This window comes from Stomoxys calcitrans, chromosome 1 (genome assembly GCF_963082655.1).
Source record: "Stomoxys calcitrans chromosome 1, idStoCalc2.1, whole genome shotgun sequence".
In the NCBI taxonomy this organism is placed as follows: Eukaryota; Metazoa; Arthropoda; class Insecta; order Diptera; family Muscidae; genus Stomoxys; species Stomoxys calcitrans.
Window position 1 is genome coordinate 156234947 of NC_081552.1, and position 16592 is coordinate 156251538.

Below are 16592 nucleotides of genomic sequence, written 5' to 3' on the forward strand. Positions count from 1 at the left end.
TAATACCCTGTACCACAGTAGTGGTATAGGGAACAAAAAGTCGAAATAAAAAATGACATCTGCACTTCTTCAAATTGTTCGGAATAGCACTGCAGTGGGTCAAAACATGAGAAAAATTTACATTTTGTTGGGTTCCGAAAGCTATCTCTATTGTTAACCATATCACCATGGTATATGGGTAGACAGCACTGAACCCGATCTATGAAGAGCATCCTTAAATTTATCAGTTCGGTTTCGATTTTCTCAAAAGTTTGCAAATTAAAATTCAATTGAATTCATAGCAATAACAAATGAGGTTGGCTTTGTCTATCGAACTTATAATGGGATACTATGGTTCTAAAAACAGCAAAACAATTTGCATACTACCTTCCACAATTACCCAAAAATGATACCTTGCTCCACCTGAACATTTTACTTCAGTTTCTTAGATCCCTTACTAGCCCCATCGACAACATTAAAAAAGGAGCTTCTTAATTGATGTGATTTATTGCATTACCGTTTCCTAATCAATGACTTAGTAAGAGATGCCTGTGAAACCCTTGATCCAGTCCAAGTAGCTGGTCAAGCGGGTGAAGGCAGCTGGGTAGCCCTTGGCACAACCGGCAGCGGCACCGAAGGAAGTCAAACCGATTTGGATTTTGTTGGATTCCAACACCAATGGGCCGCCAGAGTCACCATTGCAGGTGGAAACACCACCGGCAGTCGAGACGCAAATGTTGGAGGAAACGACAATGGAGGTACCATAGGTAGCGGCGCAAACGCTGTTGGTGATGACTTGCATGCGGGCCCATTGCAAGTTGTTGGTGACACCAGAGGCAGAGTCGGAGATACGGCCCCAACCAGAAGCGATGGCATAATCGCCGGCATAGGTGGAGTAAGAGCTGGAGATGGCGGGCAATCTGGCGGCTTGAATTCTGGAGGAGTAGGCAACAGAGGGAATCTTGATCAAAGAGATGTCGTTTCTCAAGTTGTTGCTGTTCCAGCCGGAGTGAATGATGATGTTGCTCTTGTCGACGGTGTAGGTGACTTCAGCGGAAGTGCGGACAGTAGCGCCCAAGTAGACAGTGACGGATTGGACACTGGAATAAGAAAAACCTTAAGTCGTATGCTTTGCTCTTTAATAAAAGTGCATAGCTTCCCCTTACCCATCGGTACAGTGAGCAGCAGTCAAAACCCATTGGTTGCCAATGATGGAACCACCACACCAGGCCGAGGAGAGGGCGCTGAGTTTCAAGGAAAGACCAACTTGGTAGGGGAATTGGCCAACGGTGGCAGTCTGGCCATTGGTGATACGCTCATCACCTTCCAAGACGGGAACGACAATTTCGCGTTGGTACAGCTCCTCAGCGGAGACGGCGACCAAGGCCAAGGCGAAGACAATCAAGAATTTCATGTTGCTACAGTAGGAATACAACTGATATTTTTTCCAACGTCCATCTATGTTTTTATACTGTGTGTATTATCATTCACGTACTGTATTTGGATCTTGACCACGATATGCAGCAAGTGGGGCGCTCATAGGAATTTAATTTTGGTTTTCTTCATGATAAGGTAGTTACTGCCAAATTTCCATCAGATTAGGCTACGAGTCCTGAGTTTCGGCTCACGTCATAGAATGCAAAATTTAATGAAGTTGCAAACATTTTCCATTCTTATCACAGGTAGAGATAAGATTTATTTTTAAACGGTATTTATATTCATTGTTATTGACTATATTCTATTGACTTATGTTGGATGAACATCCCATTGAAAACATTATCGCATATTTTTTTTTGTAGTTTATCCAGGGTAAGCCATACTAGGGATAGGCTAGGTTAGGTTAGGTCTTATTCAGGGCTGCGGCGTCGAGTAATTTTGGTGGCGGTCACTTAAGCATGCGACAAGAATTTTTGGAGTACAAAAACGACAGTAGTTATCGTAATGCTTAACCAGTGGCAAAATGCGTCGCATAATGGTGTATGTCTAGTATGCCATAGTTTTGATTTTGATTTATTTCCATGTTTTCACATACCACAAGATTACACAAATCTTATAATTTTAGTATGCGAAATTACAATCGCATACAATAATTTTTAAAAATAATTAAAAAAAAAATGTTTTCCTCTTACAATGCTACAAAATTTCCCTTCACGGTTAAACATTTTTGTTATTGTGTATTTGTATAGGTGTAAATCGGGCGATATATTTATGGGAGCTATATCTGAATCTGAACTGATTTTTAACAACTGTTCATAGCTATTGTCGTTGCACAGAAAAAATATAGACCGAAATTTGACCGATTAAACATGGCATTGACTTATAAAAAAACTTTTCAAACAAGGTGTAAACTGCTTTAATTATTTTTGACATTGAAATGCGGTTTTTTTTGTATCATGGCAAGTGATTGAACAAATCTTTAATTGTACGAATTAAATTTTAATAATACAAATTGTGAGTATCTATTTCTGCATTCCGTTGTGTCCTCTTTCACACATATGTAATGTAAAAAAGTGCGAACGAGCCAAATACAGTTAAGGGCATAAGTTATTTGACAAACTCATTTTCAAACAGTTTATTTATTAATTTATGGATTTATTGTCTACACAACAAGATAATAATCTTATAATTAGAGTGTAGATTTATTCTTATATAATACACATCCGACGAAATTAGGTTCTTAATAAATAAACTAGGTTACAATAAATAAAAAGTGGAACAAAACAGTGTTAACAAATAAAAAAGTGTTAAAAAAACAGCCATATGTAATTGGGAATTTGACAAAAAGCTCATATAAAAAATAATTACAAAAACAAAATAATTTAAAAAAAATTTTTCAAAGCAAAATTTTAAGAATTTAAATTTAACCATGAGAAAAATTGAATAAGGCGTTTTTAAATGTAATCGTGTTGCTGATCCATTGAATATCGTGTGGTAGATTGTTCCAAAGACGTATGTTGCTAATATAAAATTGTCGTTCAGACATAAGACTCCGTCTTCTAAAAGGTATTAACTTTCTTCCTCTATCAGATTGGGCAAACCTCAGTCTCTCAAACAAATATCTGGGTTTCTTTTCCACAATAATCTTATGTTAAAATATTAATAATCTGGTATTTAGAAGATTGTTGAAACTAACTCCAAATAGAGAATCTACATATTGTGAAACATACTGACTCCTTTTTAAACCATACACTTAACGGACTATGCTGTTAAAAGCTACATTCAATTTTCGAAGGCTCGAAGAATCACAATTCGAAAAAAGTTCACAACCCCATATCAAACCTGGAACTAGGAATGTTTTTGCCAGAAGAATTTGGATATTAATGGGTGTAAAAGCACGAAGCTTTGCATAAGTCTGCCCGGCTGCAATGTTAGCATGATCGGACCAGCGCAAAGAACTGTTAAAAACCACGCCTAAATTCTTCGCACTAGATACAATATCAATCCTCTGACCATTAACGTAAATATCCGGTTGTCGCATGTTGAAATTCTTGTTTTTGTGAACAACCAAACATTTAGACTTACTTGGATTTAACAACAAACCATTTGCAGTCGCCCAGTCATAAACGCGATGTAGGTCCGCGTTAAGTTTACTTATGCAGTCGTCTACATTGTCCACAAAGCCGCTTTGAAAAATCCGCACGTCATCAGCATACATCATAATTAGACCGTGAGCAAGTTAACGAGGCAAGTCGTTCGCATATAATGAAAAAAGAAGTGGACCTATAATCGAGCCTTGGGGAACCCCCTTAGGTACAGACTGCCGTCTATCGCTCAGAAACGACATAATCCGACTCGTTGCCGTTGATATGAAGTTAAAAAAATTTCGTAGTTTCATGCACAAATTCAGGTGATCAACCGTGTCGAAAGCTTTGGAGTGATCCAAAAGAACCAGAAAGCCAATTTCGTTCTCATCAATGCCATTTCTGATCGATTCAGCCACTTCAACCAATGCAGTAATGCAACTATGATCAGAACGGAAGCCGGACTGTCTTTCTGACAACAGGGACTCTTGGTGAAGATATACCGACAACTGTCTATGAAGAATATTCTCGAAAACCTTAGAGAGATAGCTTAAAATTGATATCGGCCGATAATCAACGTTGGATTTGAGAATGGGGAAAATCTTTGCATGCCTCCAAAAGTAAAAGGATACACACTGGAGCTCAAAATTAAATTAAACAGGTACGTAAACTACGGTAGGAGATATGGAAGCAACATTCGTACAAATCTCGGGTCAACTTCGTCCAAGCCCATCATCATCACTGTAAAATTGCGTGTCCGTTTGTATATCGGGTAATGCTTACGAAGGTCCTGTTGAGTTCATCTAGATCCCCATGGTATCGAGTGTTTGCCTTGGGTTTACCCACTCTTCGAGACCACTGCGCAATCATATCTTGAAGAATAATACTCCATTTTAGCCGCATTTATAAAACTGTTAATTTTCCTCCTGGCTTCACGGAATTCTTCTTTCAGCTCTGGAGACTTGAAACGCTTCCAGCTACTGTAAGCCAAGTCCCTATCCCCGATAAGCGCTTTGATTCTTGAATTGAACCATGGCTTTATTTTGGCCGAAGCCCTTTTAATCCGTATTGGAACTGTTGCATCATAGAGACGTAAAATGTTATCCGTCATGAAAGCCGTCTGCTGATCGACAGTTAAAAGTGTAAATATGTCATCCCAGTTCACCTGTTAGACCATACCAACTAAATGTTCATAATTCAAATTACCGTAGTCACGATAAGATATGTCCTCCTCTTCCTCCCGCAAATCAAAATCGTAGGCGAGATAAATCAGATCATGCTGAGAGAAACATGGAACGGAAATCTGATCATATAATGATATCTTCAAAGAATTATTGACAAAGAACAAACTACAGAAAAATATTAAAACAAAATTAAAATTTCCTAATATGACTACAAGTAGTCATAAATGGTCTAATTTAAAACTTCATATTTATTTTCGATTTAAGCTTAATTTTCGAATAAAATATTAAGCCAAGTATCAAAATGTTATACTTATGCCACGTATTTTGACATTTAATTTTATTATAAGAATAAATAAAATTTAATTAATTCTATGATCAAACAGAAATAGAAAATAGAGCTTGGAAGAGTGGGCGTGACCTTTGGCGATCGTTTGGAGTGGATTTTACTATAGTTATATTTAAATAAATTGCGATATTTTATCGTAGAACTTCATTTTTCGCCATTGTATCTTCTTTAGCGCTTGTCACTAAACAGCGTTTATGCTTGAATTAGACGCGTAAAATTTCTAGATCTTGACTTGGAGACGACCAGTCTTATGAATTTGGCATAATCTAACAGAACAAATTGGTCCTTTATGGCAAAGAGCAATGCCTAGCCGTAAAATAAATGACTCCCCAATAAATCTATCACTAGAGGAAAGTGAAATTTCGTAAAAAAAATTATCAAAATTTTATCGTATTCCATTTTTCGATTCAGAAAAAAAAGGATGTGATCAAATGAAAAATATATGAAAAATAGTAAAAACGGACTCCCCACCACCAACGTTGACGACCCACGCAAACGAAAAAAGACCATGAATTGCGGATCTGCACCTAGAATGTCCGCACTCTCTATAGAGAAGGTGCAGTATACACGCTGGCAGATGAATTAGAGAAGTACAAGTATTACCGCCTTACAGGAAGAGCGATGGACTGGGAATGCCGTCACAACAACACCAAACGGCGACGAACTATACTATAGCTGCCATAATACGAGGCATGAATTTGGCTGTGGATTTGTGGTTAGTCGGAGACTGAAACACCTTGTCTCCAGCTTTACTTCGGTGGATGAGAGGCTAGCCACAATACGCATAAAAGCTAAATTCTTCAACATCAGCTATATTTGTGCCCATGCCCCGACGGAAGACAAAGACGAGCAGACCAAGGATATGAGCGCCTAGAGAGAGAATATGACCCCTGCCTCGCCCATGATATTAAAATCGGTCTGGGAGATTTTAATACGAAGATAGTGAAGGAAGACATTTTTGGTCCAGCAGTCGGAAAGTTTAACGAGATAACGTCCAGTAATGGGTTGAGACTGATAGATTTCGCCGCGGCAAAAACATGGTAGTTAGTATTCACAAAGTCACATGGCTGTCAGCCGATCAAAATACGAGGAACCAAATTGATCACGCTGTGATAGATGGAAGGCATTCATCTAGCGTCATCTAGCGTGAAGCGAATATAGATTCGGATCATTACCTTGTTGCAGCAAAGGTTCGCACCCGTTTTAACATGGCACGGAAAGTACGATCTGAAACTGCTCGGAAGCAGCGGCGCAGTGGCAACAATTGCCCACTCCATGGAAAATGCCGCGAAATCCGTACTTGGGTACCGGAAGCCTCCCCCAAGAAACCCATGGTACGACCAAAAGTGTCGAGATTCTACTGAAGCCAAAAATGCAGCATATAGAGCAACCCTGCAATCGGTAGCAACGCGCCAGATGAAGGGGAGGTATCGGGAGAAAAGGAGAGAGGAGAAGCGTCTATTCTGCCGAAAGAAAAAGGAAATGAAAAGACGTGAGTGTGAGCGAATTGAGATGTACATGAGTCAGAATGATGACCGGAAATTCTACAAAAGAATTAAACATCAAACAGGCACATCCTCCTGCAGAGACAAAGAAGGAAATCTGGTAACTGACACAGATAACATGCTGAGGATATGGAAAGAACATTTTACTCAACTGCTAGTGTTCGACGTTGGCGGCGAAGAGGATACCGCTGAACCAATCAATGATGATGGTATAGAATGTTTACCTCCTTGTCAGAATGAGGTCCAAGTAGCAGTGACCCGACTAAAGACCAACAAGGCAGCAGGAGCCGACAGGTTACCCGCTGAACTATTTAAGACTGAACTATTTATCTGCGCAATCTGGCTAGAAGAAGGCATATCCGATGATTGGAACCTCAGCATACTATGTCCCGTACACAAGAAAGGAGACAAGAGGGAATGTGCCAACTACAGAGGAATAAGTCTCCTCCCCAACCGCTTATACCTCTTTATACCTAGTAAATCCACACTGGACCAGATATTTACACGGCGACAAATCCTGGAAAAGACCCGAGAAGAACAAATCAAAACCTACCATCTCTTTGTTGACTACAAAGCCGCTTTCGATACTCCTTTATGTTCAAAGGTATTTCAAGCTATGTCTGAGTTTGGTATCCCTGCAAAATTAATAAGACTCTGCAGGATGATACTTGCTGATAAGTGTTCCTTAGTAAGAATAGGATAGAATCTCTCCGAACCATTCAATACCAAACGAGGTTTCAGACAAGGAGACAGCCTATCGTGTAATCTCTTTAATATCCTGCTGGAGTAGATTATACAAGATATAGATGTGAATAGATATGGCACACTAATCACAAGAGAACACATGCTACTCGTCTATGCCGACGACATCGACATCATAAGTCGGTCACCGGAAGTAGTAACTGCAGCCTTTGAAGGAATTGAAAGAGAGTCAGTGAAAATGGGTCCGGCAGTAAATGAAGATAAGACGAAATGGATGGTTTCAACTCCCAAAGCCTCTTGTACAACCGAGCAGATAAAGAAAATGGAGGAATTTGGGAACAACAACTTTAAGATGGCAACTTTATCTGCCTCGGCACCGCCGTAACCGAAATGAATGGCACCAGTTTTGAGATAAAGCGAAGAAAAATACTGGCAAACAGATGCTACTTTGAACTAAGTAAGCAGTTTAGAAACAAGGCCACCTCTCGACAGACGAAGATTACACTATACAAGACACTGATACTACCCGTGTTGTTGTATGGTTCTGAGGCATGGGTACTTGTGAAAGCAGATGAGGCAGTGCTTGGAGTATTTGAGAGAAAGATTCTTCGTGAAATATATGGACCAATTTGCGTTAATGGAGATTATAGGCGGCGTATGAACCACGAGCTGTATGACGACGATTGCATAGTTACACGCATCAAAATACAACGGCTGCGTTGGCTAGGTCATGTTGTCAGAATGGTTGAAGAAGCTCGAGCAAAGAAGTCTTTTGAAGGCAAACACGGTGGTACACGCAAACCGGCAAGATCAAAATCCCGATGGATTAAGTGGTGGGAGACACCTCGAAACTTGGTGTCAGAGATTTTAGAATGAGCGTAGAAGATCGGGCTTCTTTTTTTTCAGCGACGAAATTCATTTTTGGCTCAATGGGTACGTCAATAAGCAGAATACAATGCATTCAGAAAAATGCTAGAGCTTGACTTGCATGACGTGTGGATTCAACAAGACGGTGCCACATGCCACACAGTAATGAACTCATTGAGAGGCGTGTTCGGTGAAAATTTTATTTCACGTTCGGGATCGGTCAATTGGCCACCTGGATCGTGCGATTCCCAGGCGTTAGCCTTTAGACTATTTTTTGTGGGGCGATGTTAAAGCTCATGTCTATACAGAAAAGCTCGCTTCAATTGACGCATTGGAAGACAACATTGAAGCAAAATCGGACTAGGCGGAGGGACTATTTGAGGCGCAGGTCAAAATTTGCATGAAATAATCTTTAAAACATTACATTATATGGACCTTACTCTCGATTCAAATAAATATTTCATGCTGTTTTCTGAATTTTATGTCTTTTTTTTTTGAAAAACTTTCCTATAGCTCTTAAAAAATCACCCCTTAGTTCCGACTTCAGCGAATTTTTTGAATGCACAAAATTTCTCAATTGTACCATGTTTTGGATTTTTTCTGTGTGGAATAAAAACCGTTACCTCAATTACACAAACAACGAAAGACTGACAAACAGTACAGAAAGGTTATACGCCCAGCCAGACAAGGCTAAACTGAATCCTGAATCATTTCTCAGTGGAACCGTACACTGCATCACAACATCAGTAGAGACGGAGGGAACAGTTCACGTTTAAAGCGTAGTACTAAGTTCGTCCCTACGAAAACTGTTTATGAGCTGATTGCGAAATATGATATGTAGACAGAAGGCTCTCCAAACTTTTAAAAATTTGGAAGAAATCAGAACTTTAACACCAAATTCGTAAGCAACTTGAGTTCGACAAATTCTTAAGTTTAACGTTAATGGGAAAAAATTCACACGCATAAAATATAAATAAAGATGCTATTTTCAAATTAAATTTCCTACCTACTATATGTACTAACGAATATGACCATTTGTTTCAAATTTTGATCGCTGATTGATTCTTATTTAACTTCATAGATGACTGTCCAATTATTATTTTTTGAAAAATTCTTTTTTTTTGTACCTACACGGTAAAAAATAAGTCGTTTCATATAAAAGAAAATTTTGCCAATTAAACATCTTTTCCGAAAAACGTTGGATTTTGTTTACGATAATAGTACATGTTTTTTTTGAGACAAATTCTTGCAAAATTTGTGACAAATATAAAGCTTTTTAAACTGGCAATACATTCCATTCTTGATATATAAAATGTTGTCCGTGATTTCAACTAGCTTTTCTTTACTTATAAATAAATTTGACGTCATGTTTATGTATATGTATATCCTTTTAATTTTGAAATACTCTACTTTACTTTAATTGGCTATGACAGAACATTTGTTCCATTAGCCGAACGTAGAATAGCGTTCCAAGCGTCTCGATTCCCTGCGCTCATTCTACAATAAAATCTCTGACACCAAGTTTCGAATTTTCTATCGGGCATTTGGTCGTTCCGGTTTGCGTGTACCACAGTGTTCGCCCTCAAAAGACTTCTTTGCTCGAGTTTCTTCATCCATTCATGACAACATGACAACATGACCTAGCCAACGCAGCCGTTGTATTTTGATGCGTGTAACTATGCAATCGTCGTCATACAGCTCGTGGTTCATACGCCGCCTATAATCTCCATTAACGCAAATTGGTCCATATATTTCACGAAGAATCTTTTTCTCAAATACTCCAAGCACTGCCTCATCTGCTTTCACAAGTACCCATGCCTCAGAACCATACAACAACACGGATAGTATCAGTGTCTTGCATAGTGTAATCTTCGTCAGTCGAGAGGTGGCCTTGTTTCTAAACTGCTTACTTAGTTCAAAGTAGCATCTGTTTGCCAGTATTTTTCTTCGCTTTATCTCAAAGCTGGTGCCATTCGTTTCGGTTACGGCGGTGCCGAGGTAGATAAAGTTGCTGAGTATCTGAAAGTTTTGGTTCCCAACTTTCTCCAATTTTCTTTCTCTGCTCGGTTGCACAAAGCGTTTTGGGAGATGAAACCATCCCTCTCGTCTTATCTCCATTTACTGCTAGACCCATTTAATTTTAATAGGCTACCAAGTTAAATTTTATGTTGTATCACAATTGAAACTCAATTTTTAACAATTATAAGCAGATCTAAGTTGGTAATTCAAACTCTTCCAGAGTATATTTGGATTCGATGCTATGATACACAATCATATAAAAAGCCATGTTTCTCTAATGATTATTGTCATTGGACGTACCTATGTCGAAACTTTAGAAATTGTCAATTTACGAGTTTACCATCCGCCCATCACTGGTCTATACGCTTAAATACTCACGCTCTCTTTCTAGCAGGAGAGACACAAGTAAATAATTATTGGACCGGTAAACGAATAATCGTTTGCGGCTATTGAAGCACTTTTCCCATTAAAGGGTTCTTGGTTTTACAACAAAAGATATATACTTTTACCTTAGACCCTTTAGCAACTAAAGGGTAGACCATAAAAAAATTGGTTACACTCGATAATACTACGTTTATGGCTTACGTTTGATAGGTTGAAGCGAAACGTTTCATAGTTACAACAAAAAAAAACTTGGTAATACAAGTATTTTGTTTCTCCTAAAAATGTCTTAAACGTTTTATTTTAACTCCAAAAAAAGTAAAAATTTAGAGACACTTCTATTTGTAAGCCTATTTTTCGTCTTTAACAACGGTTTACTTTTTTCTTGTCCAAAGTCAATTTCCTAACTTTCAACGATATTTTGACCTTAATTTTAGATTTTTGTCTTAAATAACAAGTCGCAAAGTTAAGGATTTCTTAACCTATAATTTAAAATAAAACATCCTTAGCAAGAAGGAAATTATCTTTGGCCAAAGGGAAGTTTCCTTAAAAATTTGGAAAATTGATAGTCTTTAAATTAAGTTTGCTAATCTTTGGCTTAGGACAAACATGTTTTCAGTGTAGAATTGATCTCAATAATACCAACAAAAAAATCTTACCTTTACTGGTGATAGGCGCGAAGCGCTCTTTACTTATCGCAATTTATTTTTATTTTTGTATAATCTGTTGAATGACAGTTAAGGACCCTATTGCTATCACTAATCTTAATTAAACAAGGGAAAATTTGGCAATAACAACCTTATCAAGAAGAATAATCAAGCCCAAATGCTATGAACGACCGGCCCACTTGCATATCGTGGTCAAGATCCAAATACAGTGCGTTAATGATAATACACACAGTATATAAACAAAGACGAAAGGTGGAGAACATATCAGTTGTATTCCTACTGTTGCAACATGAAATTCTTGATTGTCTTCGCCTTGGCCTTGGTCGCCGTCTCCGCTGAGGAGCTGTACCAACGCGAAATTGTCGTTCCCGTCTTGGAAGGTGATGAGCGTATCACCAATGGGCAGACTGCCACGGTTGGCCAATTCCCCTACCAAGTTGGTCTTTCCTTGAAACTCAGCGCCCTCTCCTCGGCCTGGTGCGGTGGTTCCATCATTGGCAACCAATGGGTTTTGACTGCTGCTCACTGTACCGATGGGTAAGGGGAAGCTATGCATTTTTTTTAAGAGCAAAGCATACGACTTAAGGTTTTTCTTATTGCAGTGTCCAATCTGTCACTGTCTACTTGGGCGCTACTGTCCGCACTTCCGCTGAAGTCACCTACACCGTCGACAAGAGCAACATCATCATTCACTCCGGCTGGAACAGCAACAACTTGAGAAACGACATCTCTTTGATCAAGATTCCCTCTGTTGCCTACTCCTCCAGAATTCAAGCCGCCAGATTGCCCGCCATCTCCAGTTCTTATTCCACCTATGCCGGTGATTATGCCATCGCTTCTGGTTGGGGCCGTATCTCCGACTCTGCCTCTGGTGTCACCAACAACTTGCAATGGGCCCGCATGCAAGTCATCACCAACAGCGTTTGCGCCGCTACCTATGGTACCTCCATTGTCGTTTCCTCCAACATTTGCGTCTCGACCGCCGGTGGTGTTTCCACCTGCAACGGTGACTCTGGCGGCCCATTGGTCTTGGAATCCAACAAAATCCAAATCGGTTTGACTTCCTTCGGTGCCGCTGCCGGTTGTGCCAAGGGCTACCCAGCTGCCTTCACCCGCTTGACCAGCTACTTGGACTGGATCAAGGGTTTCACTGGCATCTCGTACTAAATTAACAAGGTCATCGCTCAAGACATAATTCCAAAATAAACCAGATGAAAAAAATTAGTTGCGTTTGTGATAAATTGCCTTTTGAATCCATTGGAGTCGAAAAACAAAATCATACATTAATCTAGCAGTCATATACAGTTAGAACTAGATACGTACTTAAGTCACTTTACGGCGTCAACTCACAACCAAGTTCTATGGCAATTTTTTATAGATAGATCTGCATAGCATTAACAAAGAGAAAGAATACGATAATAACGAAGAAACCTGCTAGACGTGGTTTAGCTAAAACAGCGAACTTTTGCTGCTGTTTTAACAAAAACCTCTGAACTCCTGGCAGAAACAGTTAACAACTTCATAGTACATCTTGTCTTAAGATTACGAAAAAATTCTAGGATTGGTGTTAAGTGTTGACAAAAAAAAAAAAAATATTTCCTGAAGAAGAATATAACGAAGTACTAAAATAAATGTGATTAGAGGGCATTAGGCAGTATATAATACCTTGATTCACCTTCTTGTTGGTTCCTAAAAATTACCACGGCTTTGATGATTTAAGTAAACAATTTTTTCGCGGTTTCTTGACCGGAGCTATCAGAGGCTCGAATAATTGAGCCCTCTTGGGGCACAAGATTATGGACCGATTTGCCCAATATTTTGCAGAAGAAGGTATTATGCAAAACATCATTGGTTAGTTAAGAATCGCATGCTTCAAGGGCGGCCAGTGGTCAAATCGAAAGATCGGAAGCCCAGTGAGGTTATAAACTGATTTTTACCATACTTGGCACAGTTGTAGGAAGTGACAACATAGTTCAATGTGAAAATTCTGATTTCAGTTAAATTGGTTAAGAAATACCGTCTCTAGTATCCACGTAGTCAAATCCTAGACCTACTAACAATTCTGATCGGCCTACAATAATAATGAGAAGTATTTGCGCAAAATTTTATGTTGCGAGCTTCGCTCGTTCGAAATGCTTTCGACAGACAGGCAGATGGATATTGTCATCGAACAAGAACTTGTGTAAATATTTGGCGGGGCCTTAGAACAATATTTTGAGGTGTTACAAAGGGGATTTCGAATTATTATACCACTACCCCATACTAACCCACATTGACCGAAAATGAAATTTCTCAGGTTTCGGTTTGAGACCACAATGCAGCTGTATATTAAGTCGAAACTAGAAACCTACCAAAATTGTTAGGCTTTTATTCTCTTGGTAGGTTGGTAGGCTGACCTCAATTTTTGGTAGGTTTCCCCAACATAGAAATACCAAATTAATTACTGAAAAATCACCGGAGATAACTCAAATTTACTTCAGTTCTTGTCGATTCTGTGTATTTGTTAAGAGTGTAGAATAAAATCATAGATGTCGAGGGGCCAAATACTGTTGCAAGGGGTCTCACTGCTGTAAATTTCAGAAAAAAGCGTAAGATCTGATATTGACTGAAACTGGTACGAGTGTTAAGGAATCTCTTTAAAATTTCGTTATTTCTGGGTAAGAAATGCGGCTTTGTGCGTTCGAAAAACAGGCCTTCTTCGAAAAACATGCCTATAAAGCAGCTGCAAACAAATTTGGTCAGATCACTGTAAAAGCGAAAATGGATAGTAAAAGCGCATTTCCGGGCTCAAACCCTTACATCGTGAGGTAGGTTTATTCAAAGCCGATCATCGTTCATTGAAATCGGGAAAAATACGACTTTTACCGGGAGAAACGTATAAAGGACGCTATATCAAGATATAGGCCATCTTTCAAGAAACAGACATAACCATGATATCTAAAATGTATACGTTGTACAGTTGAAAATGTAAAATTTCATATGGTGCAAATGGAATGGCAAAATGGCCACTTCTTGGTGGGTATAAAACCTTAAACCCCAATTTTGGTTTTTGGTAGGATTTATCTCCAATTCTGGTAGGAAATAATTTTCTTGAGTGGCAACACTGGTGGGGACATATTTTAGACGACACACAGTGGCCCGAAAGGAGAAAAATGGAATAAAGCGTACAACTCTTTATCTGAATGGTATAAAATGTCCCAGACATTTGTAGAGGACACAGGCTTTAATGCAAATGCTGTTGTTGGTCTATATCTTCAATACAGGGTGACATCCAGGGTTAAAAAGTTGACCAGTAATCAATTAAATCATTGAACAGCCATGATAGGTAATCAAATTCAATAGAAAGACTGTAAAGAGCCCGGGTACCAACAATATATTCACTAAAGAGTTGTAAGTGCGTATTCAGTTTGCAAAACTTTAAATATAGTTAAGCCTCGATTATCCGAGTACATCGCCTACATGGTTAGGTTAGAGTGGGAGTCTATTTTTGTTTCAAAAAAACGCACTTAGACAAATTTTGTCAATTGTCATACCAGGCCTCGAAACCACGACCCCCGCACTGGTAATCCGAGCACGCTACCAACTCGGCTACCGGGGCGGCCTACACAGCATAAAAAAATAATAATTTTATATAATTTTACATAATTTTTATGTAATTCTCATATAATTATTTGTCTTAACTGATTTCTACACAATAAATTTAATTTAATTGAGAAACTTATTGCGGTGCAGTAATGCTTATTGCGTTATCTTAAAAAAGTAAGGTCGGTAGGCTAGAGGATGCGTGGAAGACTACTAAACATAAGATGATGAGTTCAAATCACCTCGTCGACCACTGAAAAAGGTTACAAAATTGTTTAAGTAGAGTGACAAAGAAAAAACCGAGAGCAAGCTGAAAAATTAAAAATAATATTTTCAAACATTGACAAACGCCAAAAGAAATTAATTACGGAACTAGTTTGTTGGAATTATTACTCCAAAGACAAACCCATGGTAAACTCGCCAATTATTAACACTGAAAGCAATAAGAAGTAGAGCTGTAGGGTTTTTAAACAGTTGACCGATAGCGACAGCAAACGACGCCATATTTTTTGACGCTCTTTTGACATTTCTCATCAGTAAGGTTTGCCATTTCATGATGGAAAGATACATGTTAAGAGCGCTATGATGAGGCTCATTCCTGGCTAACGTCAATACGCAAAATATGCGTTGTTGGTCAGACAGCAATTCACACGTACTCCATAAGTCATCATTGCATTCCGCAACAATTACGGTTTGCTGCGGTTTATGGGCCGGCGGCGTCATTGGGCCGCACTTTTTCCGTGATGATCAAGACCGGCACGTTACTGGGAATAGGAATTGCTACTGTTATCATCAATATTTTTGACCCCAATTGGATGATCCGCACTTGGAGGGCTTATGGTTCCAACAAGACGGCGCCACAAGTCACACAGCGAATGCAACAATCAGTTAATAGGAAACAAAGTTTAAAGAATGTGTTATCTCACGAAGAATCCAGTCGTTTGGCTGCCTCGGTCGTGCGATTTGACTCTTAACGTGTATTAAAGGTATAGAAAAACAACAACATTTTCATGAATCATCCATGTTCTCCTCTACAAATGTCTGGAGCTTTTTGTATCGCTCAGATAAGAATAGATAAAAAGTTATTTTATAAATTTTTCGCAGTCGTTTTTAGTCCTCTTTCGAAATGTCCGCCGATGGTTTCGATGTGTATGTGCAAGGATGTTTTATTTTGGCCATTTTTGATAGAACCTATCCCTTATAATAGAAGTTATATAGACTGCTATACAGATGGTTCCAAACTAGATGGCCAGATGTGCTTTGGGGATGTACTCCGTAGAACTACAACTGGTCATATCTGCAGTGTGTATCAAGTAAAGATCCTTCCAATTGGAGAAGTCGTGGAATGGCTGAGATATAATGTCATGACGACGACTTGCATAAATATCTTCTCAGACAGCCATTAAATCCTTGGAGAACGTATTTCTGCATTCAAAAACTACTCACGACTGTCGCAGAACAGTCACCTAACGATATGGCTGAACTGTTTAGAATTCACCTGTTCTGGGTGCCGGTCCACAGAGAGATCCAGGGAATTGTAAAGCGGACGAGCTTGCGAGACTAGAAACTACCTTACACATTCCAGGGAAACTGCAATATGTGGATATGCCTCTAGCCACATGTAAGCTAAGTTTTCCTGACCAGGCCCGAAGGACAACGAATGATAGATGGTCACAAAGAGGGGGCTGTGAGCATTCCAAAACTATGTGACCTAATCTAGACTTGAAAAGGTCTACCGCTTTGCTGTCACTGGCTAGAACAGACGTCTAAGTCCTTGTGTCCGTCATGACAGGTCACTGTCTGTTCGGAAAACATGCTGACAGACTGAATGTTGCCAG

At 39.1% G+C, this 16592-nt stretch overlaps 3 protein-coding genes across 15 annotated transcripts in view; 1 reads left to right on the top strand and 2 right to left on the bottom strand.

The window, feature by feature from the left end:
* LOC106092065 (formin-binding protein 1-like) overlaps positions 1–16592 on the bottom strand; it is a 365714-nt gene that overhangs the window by 91249 nt on the left and 257873 nt on the right. The window lies entirely within an intron of this gene.
* On the bottom strand, positions 474–11556 carry LOC106082380 (serine protease 1-like). Of its 2 annotated transcripts, none has more exons than XM_059370765.1 (3): positions 11472–11556; positions 1146–1415; positions 474–1079 (listed from the first exon to the last, which is right to left on the bottom strand). In XM_059370765.1, the coding sequence occupies exons 2-3, from the start codon at positions 1391–1393 to the stop codon at positions 515–517; spliced, it is 813 nt and encodes a 270-aa protein (XP_059226748.1). In that variant the 5' UTR covers positions 1394–1415; positions 11472–11556; the 3' UTR covers positions 474–514. The 2 variants fall into 2 exon arrangements, with proteins under 2 accessions (XP_059226748.1, XP_013100298.1); XM_013244844.2 differs by having other exon boundaries at positions 500–1079; positions 1146–1414; positions 11462–11547.
* LOC106082376 (serine protease 1-like) lies at positions 1300–12449 on the top strand. Of its 2 annotated transcripts, none has more exons than XM_013244838.2 (3): positions 1300–1379; positions 11436–11709; positions 11775–12449. In XM_013244838.2, exons 2-3 carry the CDS (start codon positions 11462–11464, stop codon positions 12337–12339), a joined length of 813 nt encoding a protein of 270 aa, XP_013100292.1. In that variant the 5' UTR covers positions 1300–1379; positions 11436–11461; the 3' UTR covers positions 12340–12449. The 2 variants fall into 2 exon arrangements, with proteins under 2 accessions (XP_013100292.1, XP_013100294.1); XM_013244840.2 differs by having other exon boundaries at positions 1308–1393; positions 11441–11709; positions 11775–12354.